Source organism: Carcharodon carcharias, chromosome 21 (genome assembly GCF_017639515.1).
Source record: "Carcharodon carcharias isolate sCarCar2 chromosome 21, sCarCar2.pri, whole genome shotgun sequence".
NCBI classification, from domain to species: domain Eukaryota; kingdom Metazoa; phylum Chordata; class Chondrichthyes; order Lamniformes; family Lamnidae; genus Carcharodon; species Carcharodon carcharias.
Window position 1 is genome coordinate 88,258,619 of NC_054487.1, and position 17,993 is coordinate 88,276,611.

General features: G+C 46.3%; 1 protein-coding gene across 1 annotated transcript in view; it reads right to left on the reverse strand.

Annotated features, from left to right (window-relative positions):
- nav3 (neuron navigator 3) overlaps positions 1 to 17,993 on the reverse strand; it is a 291,371-nt gene that overhangs the window by 17,244 nt on the left and 256,134 nt on the right. Inside the window, exons 23-30 of the mRNA XM_041216018.1 lie at positions 14,501 to 14,654; positions 13,558 to 13,732; positions 10,213 to 10,310; positions 8,750 to 8,845; positions 7,830 to 7,998; positions 5,586 to 5,821; positions 4,311 to 4,465; positions 3,783 to 3,854 (exon numbers count right to left, since the gene is read on the reverse strand). Coding sequence (XP_041071952.1) covers positions 3,783 to 3,854; positions 4,311 to 4,465; positions 5,586 to 5,821; positions 7,830 to 7,998; positions 8,750 to 8,845; positions 10,213 to 10,310; positions 13,558 to 13,732; positions 14,501 to 14,654 — 1,155 coding nt within the window. The remainder of the gene's footprint in view (positions 1 to 3,782; positions 3,855 to 4,310; positions 4,466 to 5,585; positions 5,822 to 7,829; positions 7,999 to 8,749; positions 8,846 to 10,212; positions 10,311 to 13,557; positions 13,733 to 14,500; positions 14,655 to 17,993) is intronic.

Consider the following 17,993-nt stretch of genomic DNA (forward strand, 5'->3'; position numbering starts at 1 on the left):
CACCCACTCTGCCTCTAGTGGGCTGCCTGCTCTTTGAGTCTTTGGTCTAGATTTCTTTCACTCATTGTCATTACTGTGCCTGTCAATAATGTTACTGCAACTCCTGTCAGCGTGTTTGGTAATCGATGTATCCACGCTGCAGCAATTGTCTACAATTGTCTCCCCAAACTGTCACTGTGAGATCATGAATTCTCCATGTTTTGTAGGAACATAGGAACAGGAAGAGGCCATTCAGTCCTTCGAGCCTGTTCCATTATTGAATGAGATGATTGGCCTAAATCTTAACCCCATCCACCTGCCTTAACTCCATTTCCATTATCTCTTGTCTGACAAAAAATTCTATCCATCTCAGATTTAAAGTGATCACAGCAAAAGTTATATTGCTGTGGCCAGAGCAGGTTTGGGTTTGATTGGATCTTTTTCTGGAAGGCCAACTGGAGAGTCCAAAATTGTTGCTAAAGTTCAATGGGGCCCTGAAGACAATTGCTGCAGCTGCCCTGTAGATGGACACCAGCTGCACTAGAAAAGGATCTAACCATCCAGGCAAATCGTTGGACACCTATGTTCCCTTTTGCAAAAGACTTTTCCGTAATTTATCCTATTAGATTATTTATAAAAGATATTTTAATAACTTCTTGTCATATCGTCTGCTTGTGAAAAGAACCAAACTGGGTGGAGCTGGCTCTAATGGTTAAAAAGATTCTGGCTTATATTTTCAAAACATTTGCCAGCTACTCTGATTCACATTTAATTAATGTAACAAGATCAAATCCTCATGTGCCTTCCTGAAACTCGTAAACCCTTGGATTAGAATAGTTCCCACATACAGGGGGGAATTCCACCCCCCCCCCACCTCCCTTTGGGGTGGGTGTCCGGGAGTGGGCGTGAACTCAATCAGGTCCGTGCCGCCATTGTACATGGGGGGGGGCCAATTAAGGCCCGCCCAGCATGACGCACGCTTGAAAGCGCTGAGCGCTCCCTGTGCGGGGGAGGGTGGGGGGTTGAGGGGGTGGGGGGGGGGGTGGGTATTCCTTGAGTCGGGGCCTGTGCTCTTTCGTGCACATGCGCGTGAAAGAGCGCAGAAATCTCCCTGAGGCACAGAGGTACCCCAGGGAGATTAGCTTAACTTATAAAGATCTGAATAAAGTAATTAAAAACTTTTAAAACACGTCCCCTCACGTGACAGTGTCACACGAGCTGGGACATGTCAATTAATTTTTAAAATAATTTTTATTGAATATTTAAACCCTTCATGAAACCTCATCCCGCCCGTGGATGAGGTTGCATGAAAAATGTGAAGGCCGCCTGGTCTCTTCGCCTGCCCAACAACCTGAAGGTTGGATGGGCAGCTCATTTAACTATTTTATTAATTTTTCACAGGCCTTAATAGGCTGTTGACAGTTCGGCAGTTGCGCAGCTGACTTGGCTGTGAGCCCACCAAACTGGAAATCTAAATGACGCGCAGTGACATCGGGACACCTGCCCGACATTACCGCGCGTCATTTTATGCTTCGCCCCCACTCGCTGACCGGAAAATTCTTTCCATGGAATAAATAGGATATAAAATTAATGGAGAAAGTGTAAAACCTGATTTACCAGAACTGAGTAAACATAACCGTCAGGCACGGCTGAACAGGCTCTTTTCTCTAGTAGTAAACAGGAGGCTTTTCAAATTCTTTAAGACAATGAAGGGGTTTGAGAGGGTAGACAATGGAGAAAATGATTCTATTTGTTAATCCAAAACTAGGAGCCTTAAATATAAGATATCCACTAATAAACCCATAAGAAATTCAGAAGGAACTTCCGTACCCAGAGAGTGGTGAGAGTGTGGAACTCACTGCCACAGGGAGCAGTTTAAAGCAATAGCATAGATACATTTAAAAGGAGAAACAGAATTACCTGGAAAAACTCAGCAGGTCTGGCAGCATCAATTGATGCTGCCAGACCTGCTGAGTTTTTCCAGGTAATTCTGTTTTTGTTTTGGATTTCCAGCATCCGCAGTTTTTTGTTTTTTTTTACATTTAAAGGGAGGATGGATAAATACATAAGAAAGAAAGTAATAGGAAGTTATTGTGGAGCAGGTTTATGTTGAGCCGGCATGGAAGAGTTGGGGCAAATGGCCTGTTTCTGTGCTGTTCATTCCATGGAATTCTACGTTGAGAGTCTTTCCACAAAGTTTGCAATGATCCATTACTCAGGAGATCCCATTGCAATTTCTGTTGGACTGACTGGGGCATTTCTTTCATGCACATAATCACGGGTTTGTGACCTAATGCTTCATTGCCAGGATTGTAATTTGAGAATTTGGGCAAGTATTCTGTCCAAAATGAGGAAGTTGGGACACCATGTTCCCAAAGGGACTGTTGTTGTCTGCCCATCTTTGCACTGTTTCTTTGGAGGGTAAAGTAGCGAGAGCATTCATGACAGATTTACAGTCTAACAGGCTGTGATGTGAACACACCCACTGTATGGCTGTAACGATCCCGGTATCAGCTGATAAAGAGGGTTAGTCCTATATTGGCTGGTTCCCCTGCTCCCAAAACCCAGTGAGCAGGGATGGGGGAGGGTGTCAACTACATCCAGTGCACATATCGCTCTGGAAGTCAACTCAGAATTCTGAACCAGAGGCTCCACTGGAGGTTGTGTGGAGAGGGGTTTGTACTCTGCATTTCCCTTTCCCAGGGCGAGAATGGCTAGAACTGAGCTAACATCACAGACGACACTAAGGTTGGAGAATAGTTGCAGATAGCGAAGAGGATTGTCAAAGGATACAACGGGATATAGATCAGTTGGAGACTTGGGCGGAGAAATGGCAGATGGAGTTTAATCTGGACAAATGCGAGGTAATGCATTTTGGAAGGTCTAATACAAGTAGGATGGCAGAACTCTTAAGTGCATCGACGGGCAGGGGGATCTGGGTGTACAGGTCCACAGGTCACTGAACGTGGCAACGCAGGTGGATAAGGTAGTCAGGAAGGCATATGGCATGCTTGCCTTCATTGGCAGGGGTATTGAGTATAAAAGCTGGGAAGTCATGCTGCAGCTGTAAAGAACCTTGGTTAGGCCACACTTGGAATATTGCGTGCAATTCTGGTCGCCACATTACCAGAAGGATATGGAGGCGTTGGAGAGGGTGCAAAGGAGGTTTACCAGGATGCTGCCTGGTCTGGAGGTTATTAGCTATGAGGAGAGGTTGGAGAAACTCAGATTGTTCTCACTAGAGTGACGGAGATTGAGGGGCGACTTGATAGAAGTTTACAAAATTATGAGTGGCATGGACAGAGTAGATAGTCAGAAGCTTATTCCCAGGGTGGAAGAGTCAATTACTAGGGGACATAGATTTAAGGTGAGAGGAGAAAACTTTAGAGAAGATGTGCGGGACAAGTTTTTTACGCAGAGAGTAGTGAGTGTCTGGAATTCGCTGCCAGAGGAGGTGGTGGAAGCAGCTACGATAGTGGTGTTTAAGAGGCAGCTTGACAAATACATGAATAGGATGGGAATAGAGGGATACGGACCCCGGAAGTGCAAAATGTTTTAGTTTGACAGGCAATATGATCGGCGCAGGCTTGGAGGGCCGAAGGGCCTGTTCCTGTGCTGTACTTTTCTTTGTTCTTTGTTCTTTCCTGATGGTTGTTGCTCAATGGGTTAATACAATGACACCTCCTGACCATTTTAAAGGAGGGAAATTTGGAGGGGGAGGGGACAGGAAACCAAGGGATACGATGACAAGTGTGAAAGAAAAATGATCAGAAGGAGTGCTTGATGTTAGTTGTTGCAGGTACCTGAAGTTGTGGTGAAGCTCCAAGTTAGCAGATGAAGAGACAGCTTGGTTCATTGTTCCAATAACATATGGGCTGCAGAAATAAAAAATAATACAGATCACACCTGCTGCACAAGAACTACACTGTTTCAGATCAATGGGGTGGATTTTTCAGAACAGAACTTCCCCGCCCCCTACAACTTTGGCACAAGAGAGAGAAAATGGTATAAAGAAGTCTTTTAGATGAGGTGTTAAACCAAACCCCTTACAGCTCTCTCAGGTACTAATTCAGAAAAGAACAGGGGAGTTGTCTCTCATGTCGTGGCCAATATATATCCTCTAATCAACATCATTAAAAAAAACACATGATCTGCTCACTATCACATTGCTGTTTGTAGGATCTCGCTGTGCACAAATTGGCTACCCAACCGTTCAACAGCGACTACATTTCAAAAGTACTTCATTGGCTGTAAAGTGGTTTTGGGATATCCTGAGGTTATGACAGGCATGGTATGTACATGAAAGACTACCTTAAATAACTAGAACTTACCATTTATGGTATCTACAATTGAGGAATCCATTGAAGATGTCACTCAATGAAGCAACATGATGGAGGTTATCCAGGATTATCACTAAAGGAAGATCAGATCGATTATCTGCAGTAGTGCACTGATCGGCCAGATTTGATAGGTATTGGCGCAATTCCTTCCAAATGTTAAAAAAAGGACACATTTATTACAAACATCGTATCACATTTTCTAAGTTTAATTAGTCTTGCCAACATATCTCTGTCGATTCTCCTCCTTTCCAAAGAGTTGAGTCCCCTTACTGGGGGTAACATTCCATATGGGACAGTCGCCAAGTGCTCATTATGATGTGTGAACCTTGACAAAGGTCATTACTTTCCTTATCCAAAATCTACACACAAGCAGCAGGGGGTCACTCACAAGTGATCAGTTACAGCAAGCTGGTGAAAAAACAATCTTTAAAAAAAAAATCTTTTCTCAGGATACAGAGAACATTGGCAAGACCAAATGTCCTGCTCACTGCAGCCGTATCCCAAATTCACTAGTTCCCGTCATGATGTTCAAATCCCTCCACGGCATCATTCCTCCCTATCTCTGTGAACTCCTCCAGCCCCACAAGCCTCTGTGATCTCTGCACCCCTCTAATTTTGGCCCCCTGAGCATCCCCAATTTTAATCATTCCACTATTGATAACTGGCTTCAGCTACCAGGGCCCTTAGCTCTGGAGTTCAGTCCTTAAATCTCACTGTGTCTCAATCCCGCTTTCCTCCTATACGATGCTCCTTAAATCCTCTTTCTTTGACCAGTTTGTGGTCGCCTGTCTGAATAACACCTTAGATGGTGTGATCCTGTGAATTGCTTTGGTGCATTTTACTACTGCACAAGTGGCAACGATATAAAGACTGGAGTCACATTTAGGCCAGCTAAGAGAGGACAGTCCAAGCTGGGGTTTAATGAGAATCCAACAGCCTTCATCACCATTTCTTCCTACCAGATTAATTGAATTCAGTTTCATAAACTGCAATGGTGGGATTTGAACTCATGAACTCTGGAATACGAGCCTCACAGTATAACCACTACATTACCAAATGCAACTAACCTGCAGCTACATATCGAAAAGGTGCTGAGGCCAACTGTGGCACCTGTACCAGCAGCCCTGCAGAGTTCAGCACAGACTGGCACTCAATCCCAGGGATGATCCTGAACAACATAGTTGAAATGGATAAACTCGCTGAGCTATGGGAGAGCAGGAGCTGATGCTGGAGAAATGTTACCTTGCTGCCAGAATTTCTCCTTACCTTGCTCGACTTGTGGTCCACATTAAATGTGGCTATTGATCCGTCAGTGACTTCATGTCCAGATCTGTTCACCAGGAATTCAGCAAGTCTATTGGCCAAGTAAGTTTTTCCAGTACCGCTGGGCCCAGACAGTATGATCCTTCGGTGCTCGAGCAGAACATTGAGGTAACGGTGCGTTAAGGGTTTTGGAATCAGTGTCTCAAACACCAAGCTGTCCACGCTATTCTCTGCCACACCTGGAAATGGGACAACGACTCTTGGACTGAGAGCAAACTGACAAGGCAAGGCTCGTGTTTAGTTACTTTGCCACTTGACTATTCCAACACACTCCCCAGTCCTGTTTGTTCAACCATCTGTAAACGTGAAGTCATTCAAAACTCTGCTGCCCATGTTCTAATGCACACCAAATCCTGTTCACCCATCACCTCTGTGTTCACTGAGCTATACTGACTCCTACTCAAACACCTCATTTTCAAACTTCTCACCCTTGCTTTCAAATCCCTCCATTTCCTCACCCCTCCCTATCTCTGTAATCTTCTTCAAGCCTACAGCCCTCTGAGATCTCTAGGCTCCTCTAATTCTGGCATCCTGAGCATCCTTGATTTTAATCGGTCCACCATTGGCGGCCGTGCCTTCAGCTGTCTGGGCCCTAAGCTCTGGAATTCCCTCCCTAAATCTCCCCACCTCTCCTCCTCTCTCTTCTTCTTTAAGATGCTCCCTGAGAACTACTTCTTTGACCAACTGTCCTAATATCTTGTTATGTGGCCCAGTGTCTTATTTTGCTTTAGGAACACCCCTGTGAAGTGCCTTGGGATGTTTTATTGTGTTAAAGCTGCTATATTAATACAAGCTGTTGTTGCAGATTGGGTAATGTGAGATGGGCCATGGGGAATCAGCGATTTGTTTTAACTCTGCTGCCCAATTTTCCAATCAAAGTGAACTGCTGATTTGTTACCATTCACTGAATGGTGAATGAATTTGGGTGGATTTGGAATGAGCTGCTGATTTGCTACTGTCTGTTTGTTTCACAAACAAGACCAACATCTACCCCATCGCCTGTAAACTGATGGCACAGGATTAACAGCACAGAAAAAGACCATTTGTTCATTGAGTAGTAGCCACCTTTCAAATGAGATGTTAACCAGAGGCCCAGTCTGCCCTCTCAGGTGAATGTAAGAGACCCCACAGCAGTCTTCTGAAGAAGAGCAGAAGAATTCTCACTGACATTCTGACCACTGTTTATCCCTCAGCCATCTTCACTTAAAAAGAGCAACGATCCAGTCTTTACCCCACGGCTGTTTGCAGGAGCTTGCTGTGTGCACATTGGCAGCCACATTTCCTACATTACAACAGTGGCTTCAAAAATGTACACCACACTACAACCGACAGGCCTGACTGTCCTGAGGAGCGGCAATCATTGTTGGATTGCAGCTCTGCTCCTGCCTTTCTTTACCACGCCAGATCTTTGCATTTCTGGCCGGGACTTCTGATCCCAGCTTCTTCAGAAATACAGGGTATATCTTCAATCCAGCTGCTCCCCCGTAGCCCTGGGTCATCGGGGGAAGACAAGCCACACCCTATTTTTATGGCATTAGCTGCCGCATTCTGGTAAGTGTTCTCGAACACACTGAAAAGCTTTGAGCGATTTAAACAGTTTTTCGGTGTGTTAGCGTATGAGTGCTTGAGGGAATGGGTGAGTGAACAGGTAAGAAGATAGGGTGGGTGAGGTAAGTGGGGTGTGAGTTTGAGTTGGGTTGGGTTGGGTCAGGGGGGTCAGGTGGGAGTCAGGGGGCCTTGGGGGAAGTCGGATTGTGAATGATTGTGGGGGTCAGTTGCACAGTTACCTAAAAGTTGGTGAGAATTTTCTGTCTAACGTTTCCTGGGTAACTATCTAGGTCAGTAAACTGGAACTGTCCAAAGTCTCCAATTCTAACTCCGAGTTGGAGACATTTTCAGAGTGTCCGGGCAGCAGGATTTTTAACCATCGGATGTTCAAACTTCCTGGGCAATTCCCGTGGAGTCAGTGGGTCGGGACGTCTGAGTGGTCCCAATGAGTATCTTGGGGCACAGGTCTGGTCTCCGACAGTCGAGACCAGGAGATCCGAGCTTTACTGTGATTGATTGGTTTACAGTATTTTGGGACTTCCGGAGATTGTGAAAGTTACTACAGAAATGCAAGTTTTTCATTCTTTAACAAGCTCTCTTCCAATCCATTATCATCCATGCCCCAAAAAAGTAACTTACCTTTAAGATTCACAGTAATGATGTTGCTTTCACCAACTAGATATCCACAGGGCAGCAGTTCAGGCAGCTCCAGGTTGCTGGATCTTACAATATCACCTATATTGTAGCTGAGAATGCTGTCAGAGGACAGCCCAAGACTTGTGGTCGGGTCCAAACGGAAAATATACTCCTACGTTGCGAAATGGAAAGATAAAGTTTATGAATTTAATTGAACATTTAAGCTTACTTGCTCTTTGGGTGTGAGGATTGCTGGCAAGGTCAGCATTAACAGCCCATCCGTGACTTGAGAAGGTGGTGATGAGCCTTCTCCTCAGACAGAGCTTGTCCAATAATAGAGTGCCTTGTTAGGCCCCTTAAGAGTTAACCACACACTGTGGACTATGGGGCTATGCAGATGGAAAGCAGGTAAGGTTAGCTGGTTTCCTTTGCTGCAGTGTCGTTAGTGAACCAGTTGGGTTTTCCCACAATCTGACAGCTTTAATTGTCATATACAGGTGTTGGCTCACCTATTACCAGGTGAATGGATATTTAGAAAATGAAGCTAGCTTCAGAAATGCTCGTGGTCACACAGGAATTTTCATACAGCAACACATCACTGCAAAGTTTTCCATCTGCTGATTCTAATGGGCTGAGAAACATGTGAGATGTGTGCCTGAATTCCTAGTACCCATTCATTAACCCTTCGTTGCAACAAGGTATGAGTTTTCATTATTGGGTTAAGTCTGTGGGGGAGCTGCGTTCGGAAGGGAGCTCTGAGTAGGAGAGTCTTGTAGTTCCTGATTCCCCGATTGGCATTCCCAATGCCTTTGGCTCTGTTCTGGGACTGTGGCTTTGGGGCACTTGGTTTTGTAAAGTTTGCATCAGAGAAATGAAAGAACTCTGAGCAGACAGACTCTTGCCCGGTTGTACAAGCTGCCTACCTTAAATAATCGACGGATAACACCATCAAGAACATCCCACTTTGTCTTCCCGCTGACTCCTAATGAACCTATCAGATACTGAGGAGGCTTCTCGTCCTGAAAGAGAATTATTGCAGACTATAATTAAAAGCTGTTTTACCAGAACAAATAAATACAGTAACCTTCACAGTAACTCTCCAGCCTCCCTCCTTCATCAATTTTTTGCCCACCTGCCCTAGGATCATCTTATATGACTAGGTGTCAAATTTTGTTTGATAATGCTGCATCTGAGGCACTATATAAATGTAAGTTGTTGTTGAACTCTTTCTGCTAATGCCGTGTCTTAGGGACAAGGTTTAAACCAAACATCTCCCATCTTCCAGACCTGGTTGATGGTCCTGTGGCTCTGTTTGAGAAGGAGTAGAGAGTGGGGGACATTCCCCTGGTGTGCTGGCCAACATTCCACCAGAAATGAGTGATCAGATGACTTATTCCTTGTCAGTTGGTGGGATCTATAGCATGCTGCTTGCAGATCGTCTGCTCTGAATATCTCCTTAACAGCTATGGTTGCACTTAAGCAAGAAAAAGCAACATGAAATGCTTATGGGTGTTCTGGGATGAGAGTCTGCACTAACACAAAAGCTTTGTTCTTTCTTCCTGTAATACATCATCCTTTTGCTCCATTAGCCAGTGTATGAAAAACATTTTTATAATCTTTGTGAGCGTTCATAAATGATCATCCCTTGAAATTTTTAAAATATATATCAAAGTAGGATCAAAGCATTGTGGAGTGCTGAAGGAGGCCTTTCGCTGCATCATGTCTGTACTAGTTATTTGAAATCCGTCCAATTAGTTCCACTCCAAGTGAAGAGAACTCACACAAGTAGAACTGGACAGAAAAAAAAAGGCCAAAATATAAAAACAAAAAAACTGCAGATGCTGGAAATCCAAAACAAAAACAGGAACGGAAATACCTGGAAAAACTCAGCAGGTCTGGCAGCATCGGCAGAGAAGAGCACAAGTTGAAGGGTCATGAGGACTCGAAACGTCAACTGTGCTCTTCTCCGCCGGTGCTGCCCGACCTGCTGAGTTTTTCCAGGTATTTCTGTTTCTGTTTTTGTTTTAGAAAAAAGAAGCCAACGTGCTCACAGCTTCCCAACACCTGAAGAAGTCCAATCAAGAAATTTGTTCCACATATCCATTCGAGTAGAAAACAAATTGAATCTGAGAGATTTATGCTGGGCGGGGAATATTAAGAGTTCCAGACTCAAGGCTGATAGATGGATTTAAGATATAGATCAGCTGTGATAGTATGGAATGGTTGAACAGGCTCAAGGGATTGAATGGCCTTCTCCAGTTCCTATGTTCCGAAAATATTTTGCTTCGATTATCTTTGGAGATCCACCCACCACCCCCACCATGAGTCCCCGCCTACAGCTCCTTTGGGACTCGCACTCCCCAAAATCCAGCACCTGTTCCTGTACCTTTGTGCGTTTGAGTTGTTTGTTCAGGCAAATCATAATTCTCACGCTACAGCCCTCTTTACGAAATGAACCATCAGACCCATCATCAGGCAAGATATCTGGAAAGGGGGAAAAAATTACACTTATTTCTGGTTAAGATGTATTGTTCCTTACTCAGATCTTTATAAATAGAGGCGTAGAGTAGATAAGCGTGACCAGGAGTCAATGTAAGTCAGCGAGCACAGGGGTGATAGGGAAATGGGACGTGGTATGAGTTAATACACCAGCCCAGATGTTTAGATAATTTTAGGGTGGATTTTAAGGGGAAAACAGGTCACATGCCCTCCACCCCCAACCAAAAAGTCGCTGAATTGATCAGAAACCCGGTTGCCTCACAGGGATATTCCACTGGGGCAACCTTCACTGGATCAGAGTCGGACTTCCACACCCAGCTGGGAGGAAGTCCCGCCCTAGGGAGCTGACAGTCAACTTGATTGGTCAGCAACTCTGTAGTCCCAGCAGCACCAGGCATGAGCAGTGGCCACCGCTGGGACTACAGGCAGTCCACAAAGATGTAGCTGCGATGGATGCTGGACTTCAGCTAAATCAGGGATTATTGGTCAGGCCTGTCTGGCAAACTCCTGCAGGGGGGTGGGGATCAAGGAGGGGATACAATCTTGGGAAGGGAAGCTTCCCCCATTGACCATAGAACACCCCCCAAAGGAATGACTTAAAGGACAAGAGTTTGGTAAAGAGCCAGAGAGGTTTGGGGAGGGAATTCCAGAGCTTAGGGCCCAGGCAGCTAAAGGCTTGGCCACCAATAGTGGAGTGGTTAAAATTGGGGATGCCCCAGAGACTAGAATTAGATGAGCATAGACATCCCAGATGGTTGTGAGGAGATCACAGAGATAGAGGTGATGCGAGGCCATGGAGAGATTTGAAAACAAGGAGAATTTTAAAATCAAGTCATTGCTTGACTGGGAGCCAATGTAGGTCAATAAGCACAGAGGTGATAGGTGAATGGGACTAGGAGCGAGTTAAGGCACGGGCAGCAGAGTTGTAGATGGCCTCACATCATCAGCCCTCTCCTCAAAACACCAAACCTTGACCCCTAACATCCTTGGAACCACTGCCCATTTTCAAACTCACCCCTTCCCTCTCCAAAATCCTTCAATGTGTTGTTGCCTCCCGAGTTCGTGCTCACCTTTCCCAGTACTCTATGTCTGAATCCCTCTAACCAGGTACCCCCACCTCCCACCCCATCCCCTCACAGTAACAAAATGGCTCTTAGCCCAATGATATCCTGTGTCTCTGTGACAAAGGTAAACTTTCCCTCCTCACCCTTCTCAATCTGAATGCAGCCTTTAACACAGTTGACCATACCATCCTCCTCCAACACCTCACTGTTGTCCAGCTGGGTGGGACTGCTCTCACCCGGTTTCATTCTTATCCACCTAATCGTAGCCAGGGAATCACCTGCAATGGCTCCTCTTCCTGTTCCTGCAAAGTTACCTCTGATGTCTCCAAAGATCTACCCTTGGCCCCATCCTCTTTCTCATCTACATGCCGCACCTCAGTGACATCATCTGAAGGCAGAGTGTTAGTTTTCACATATGTTAATGACATCCAGCTCGACCTCACCACTGGCTCTCTCGATTCCTCCATGTTGCTACATTATCAGATTGTTTATCCGACATCCACTTCTGAATGAGCAAACATTTCCTCCAGTTAAATATTGGGAAGACTGAAGCCATTGTTTTTCATCCATAGTCCAGACTCCATTCCCTAGATACCGACTCCATCCCTCTCCCTGGCAACAGTCTGAGGTTAAACCGGACTGTTCGCAATCTTGATGTCATATCTGACCCTGAGATGAGCTTCCAACTGCATATTTGCTCCACTAAGACCACCTATTTCCACATCCATAAAGTAGACCGATTTTGTCCCTGTCTCAGCTCATCTACTGCTGAAACCCTCATTCTTGCCTTTGTTAAGACTAGACTCGACTATTCCAATGCATTCCTGGCTGGTCTCCCACATTCTACCCTCTATAAGCTTGAGTGGGTGAATTTTATGGTACTCCACTGGCACGTTTTAAGATGAGGGACTTGTAAAATAAAATGAGTGACCTTCCAACTGCCTTCCTGCCTGCCCCGACCTGTCTCTCATATTAGGGGAACTGGGTAAGGTGTCAGCCAGTCCTCCTGCCCTTGGGCCTACTGAGGCCTTTAAGTAGCCAAATAATGACCCCTTAAGAGCCTTGTTCCACACCCGCTGCAGTTTTGCATGCAGCTGGAGAAGAAGCAAGATGGGCAGCTGCTGTCAGGCAGAAATGGTGGGGTTGGTGCGGGGTTGGGGGGGTTGGGGGGGGGGGGCGGGGTTGGGGGGGTTGGGGGGGTTGGGGGGGGTTGGGGGGAGGGGGGGGGGTGGGGGGGGGTTGGGGGGGGTGGTGTTGAGTGGGGGGTGGGGTGATGAGGAGAGAAGGAAGGCGGCAAAGCACAGAACACCCCCCAAAGCTGACCCATTTGACCAAGCTTTTGGTCATCTGACCCAATATCTCCATCTGTGGCCCAGGGTCATACTTTGTTTTAAAATGCTCTAGAGAAGCCTTGGTGTGTTTTATTATGTTAAAAGTGCTTTATACAAACAGAAGTCATTGTTGTTGTTTTCTGACTGGAGATTTGAAAGAGGGAGGGATAGCACCTGAAGAGAGAGAACCATTAACAACAGCAGCTAACCTGGGAGCGGGTCATGGAAGTTGGATGGTTACAGTTTGGTGGGCAGAAGGTGGGGGTGTCACATGGACAAGCTGAGTTTGGAGAGGACATGAGGGGAGATAGAAGAGAAAATAGAGAAAGCTGCAAGTTCAGGGCTAGGGTAGGGAGAAACGTTGGAGGAAGTTTGACCTGGTGGGTTGGTGAAAGGGGGAGAAATGGCAGAGTCTCCTGATTGGATTGTCACCATGTTACCGACCATAAGGTCAGTGAGGTTCCTGCACGTTGTTGGAGGTGAGGGTGAAGGAGACAGGCAGGAGTGATTTAAGCGGGTGGTTTGCAGTTGAGAAAAGAAGCTGGGGGTTTCCTTTGTCTTAGCAGATGATAGCACATGTTTTTTGTGATCCAGCCAGATCTGACAATGGATAGCCAAACCAGCTGTCTGCCATATCCTTTCAAGTTTGTGCCTTTAACAAACAATTACTTATTTCACCAATTTAAATCCTGGCTCATTTCCCACCTACAGTCACCAGGTCTATCGAAGACATACACTCATGTGAATAGTCACACAGGTTTAATTAAATCACCAGTTCTCTTGCAAACAATGTGCTTTACATCCTGGTAATTGAATGTCTTTCAGTTACCACTTTACCTGTTGTTGTAGCGCCTGCTATGTTGAGATTGTGCAAGGAAAGTCCCAAAGACTGGCGGGATGAGGAAGAGGAAGATGAGGTTGAAGACTGGGATTGAGTGCGTGCTGCTCCACTGCTACTTCCAGTCTCTGACTTCAAACGGTCATTTTCAGCTTTAAGAAGTTCAATCTCATTCTGCAATTGAGCAGAAGTAAGTCTGGAATAATTACTGGCTAGTAAAGTATCTGTGTCACACACCAGGTTAAATTGTCAAGAGTGCCTGCTAGATTTCTCTTTGTTTAGTCACCCAGCCACACAACCAGTTTTAAAATCCACGTTACTATGGAAATGGCATGCAGCCTCAAAACTGACCTTCAGATAAACTTCATTACTTTTGCTCCAAATGTTGAAATAACGTTTATCATTTGACTGAATACTGCACTAGTCAAGGGACATGGGTATGTTTGGATACTGTGCGCTGTGTCACATACACCGGGTAGAGAACATTAGAGGGACCTTAGTCAGTCTTGGCTCAGTGGGTAGCACTCGTCAGAAGGTTCTGAGTTCAAGTCCCACTCCAGAGACTTCAGCACAAAACCCAGGCTAAAACTCCACCGCAGTGCTGAGGGAGTGCTGTGCTGTCTGAGGTGCTGCTTTTTGGATAAGCAAGACTCTTGTCTGCCCTCTTGGGTGAATGTAAAAGATCCCATGACCACCATTGGAGGAAGAGCAAGGGTGCTCACCCTGGAGCACTGGCCAATATTGATCTGGCTCTTAACCAACATGACAAAAAAAATCTGATCATGCTCAAATCAAATTGTGGGATCTTACTGTGCGCAGGCTGGCTCCGATGTTTTCTATATTACAATGGTAACTATACTTCAAGAGCGATTTCATTGGCTATGAAGCACTTTATGAGGGCCCTGAGAGATGCCAAAATGCCACCTTTCTTTTCAGTATTACCTGCATCCTGTTCATTGCTTCCCGAATCTGATCCAGATGATGCGCAGAGCTGAGCGCTTCCAGCCGGATATCAGTGAGCTTCAGCTCCTTCTCCCGCAGCTCACTCTTAAGGTGCACGATGGCCTCGGCTTCAGTTTCTGTGCACTCGCAGATGCTAAAGTGTTGAAGCAAAGGTATTTATCAGCCAAACAGCTTAAATGTTGCAAGTTGGAAGGGTTAAGTATAAGACAGCACCTTGCAAACCACCAGTGAGTCACGTTCACCGAAAGATTTTAAATTGCCTCAAGTGGAGCAGCAAAGGTGAAGGTTTTCAGCGAAACAGAACTTCTCAAGTGATCAGATGTGGACATTGCTATATTACCTGGGAACAGGAATGCATGAAGATTTCCAATTTGAAGCATTTAGACAAGGTTGATGCCAGTGCAAAATGGTGTCTACTTTCTCACTGATAAGATTATGGAGTAGCTTTTTCCCTGCACTGTCCATGTGGTAATCTCAGGGAGCAGGTCTCCCACCCTTTATAGAAGCAACCTGCATACCACACCACTCAAACCAGCCCCTAGGGTGTAAACCAGGGGCAGAGCTTTACACCCCATGGGCAGGCGCATGCCTGACCTGAATGTGGGGGGGCGGGGGGGGGGGTAAAATTGCGCGAGAGGACATTGGGCGAGCGACCTGATGACATCGCGCACTCAGGCGATATGTCGCTCGGCGGGTGCGCACAGAAGTCAGAAATGCTCCTGCCGATAATCAAGCGGGAAATTAAGCCCATTGAGGGCGTCATTGTCTGTGATTTCTCGTGGCCTGTCCAACCTTACGGTTGGCGGACGGGCTAATTGGTCATCAGACCTCATCCGAGGGTGGGATGAAATCTCCGCTAGGAAAGAAAATAAATATAACTATCTGGGGTCCGCATTTTTCTGAGGTCTGTTTTCAGGATTATGATGCATGGACATTTTTTGCAGCTATTTACACCTTAATGTCATCATTTTCAAGTCCGCAGCTCCCTGAGGCCGTTGTCTGTCTTCAGGGAGCTCTCTCTCACAGCCCTCGCCCACACCCGTGGTGACATCATCACCCACCCTCTTCCTGCCTCCGCCCGGCGCGTGGTTCACTCTGGCTGGCCGATTAACGGCCGGCGTGAAATCGCAGTCGGGGGCCGATGGCCGTCGGGGGCTCTGTTTCCCAGTCGCTCCCAGGCCCACTGATCACACGCGCCCGACGGCCTAAAAATCCAGGCCCAGGAGTGAAGGCCTGGCTCTGAAGGGAAGTGGTGGTGAGGCTTCAACCTCCTGAGAGTCTCGCACATCCTCATCTGGCATCAGATGAGACCTTGAGCTAGATTTACCAGCCCCAAATCCGGCCAAAACAGAGGGATAGCCAAAAACGTGGCACCAGTGCCCTGGGTGCCAGTCAAAGGCCTGAGTTCCCAACCCTGATGGTTTTCCTGGGGACAGGGGGAAGAGTGGGGAGGCTGGAGGGCACAGGGGGTGGGGGTTTGGGGAGTGGGGAAATGAAGTCACCCACCTTATTAATTGGGTGGATCAAGGTCACTCGGGAGTTTGTTAAGAGCTTGCCTTCTGACCTCCTGTGAGTTTCGTGGGGACTGGAGCTCCTTGAAGCTGACCAGCTCCAGCCTGCTGGGAACAGGGGCAGCTGCGCTAAAAACAGTTTTATTTAACGCAAAAAAGCGAATGTTTGGACAAAAAGTAGGGAACGGTGGTAACATTTTAGCAACCAACCTTCCCCTGCCCCACCCTGCAGCCCAGCTCTCTACTCGCACAGGTTTGAAGATGAAGACCCTCTTATCTTCCTGAGGCCATAGGCTGGCTCACAACCCAGAATCGAACCCACCTCCCGATTCCCATCTCCAACTGGAAAATCGGGCCCCTCGATTCCGGATTGCCGCTAAACTGGTGTAGCTAATTTTCCGATAATGTCCTGGAGTCTCTGGATTATTTGCCGGGATTGTGCCGCAAGCAACGTTAAAGAGAAAGTTCATAGGGTGTTTATCAAAAATCAAAATTTTATTCATCAGCTACACAAATATTAGATCTGATAAGAAAAGGTTTTTTGACTGACAGTCAAAATCAGCCAATTTTTCCTCTAATTCTGGCCTCTTTGCGTGTTCCCTAATCCCCTTCGTGCCACCATTGGCAGCACTGCCTTCAGCTGCCTGGGCCCCAGATTCTGTAAGTCCCTCTCCGACACCCCTCTGCTCCTCTGCCCCTCTGCCCCTCTGCCTCCCTCTCCTCATTTAAAGTCCTTTTCAAAGTCCACATTCTTGACCAAGCATTCTGGTCACTCCTCCTAGCATCTCCTTATTCGGTTCAACATTTGTGGTTACCTGATGATGCTTTGGCAGCTTTTTATTTTACACAATAAAGGCGACGGGCAGAGTTTTACAGTCCGACTGAAGTCAATGGACTTCTGAACGGCTCACTGCATTTTACAGCCCAGCCTCCACCATGGCAGAGCTGTAACATCCCACTCGCTGTATCGATACAAACTGCTGTTGTTTTAAGATTTTGCAGGCACATTAATGGATGTTCACAAATGATTGTTTAATCCGTGACAGATAGGCTGCCGCTTTTCAGATGTTCACACAGAAACACGGATGTAAATGCACTCTAACAAACACAGGTGTCTGCATCGAAATGAGAAACAGAGGGCGGAAATTTACAGACGATTGCAGCCGGGGCAAGGCCAGGAAATGCGGCGAGTTGTTCAAAACTCTGTGAGCTCCGGCGGTAAAATTCTGACCGGTGTGTGGAAGATCAGAAAAGGCACTTGTTGAAAACACACACACACACAAGAACAGACACACACACATACATAGAAACACAGACACACAAACACACACGCAAATACAGACACACATACACAGACACACAGACACACACACACAAATACACAAGAACAGACACACACACACATACACACAAACAGACACAAACGCACACGCAAAAACAGACGCACACAAACAGACACACACACACACACACACACACACATATACACACACACACATACACACAAGAACAGGCACACACACATACACATACACACAGACACACACACACACACACACACACACATACACACAAACAGACACACACACACACACACACATATACACACACACACATACACACAAGAACAGGCACACACACACACACATACACACAAACAGACACAAACGCACACGCAAAAACAGATGCACACAAACAGACACACACACACACACATATACACACACACACATACACACACACACATATACACACACACACATATACACACACACATACACACAAGAACAGGCACACACACATACACATACACACAGACACACACACACACATATACACACACACATACACACAAGAACAGGCACACACACATACCATACACACAGACACACATACACACATAAACACACACACATACATACAAACAGACACATACAGACACACACACGCACAGCACACAC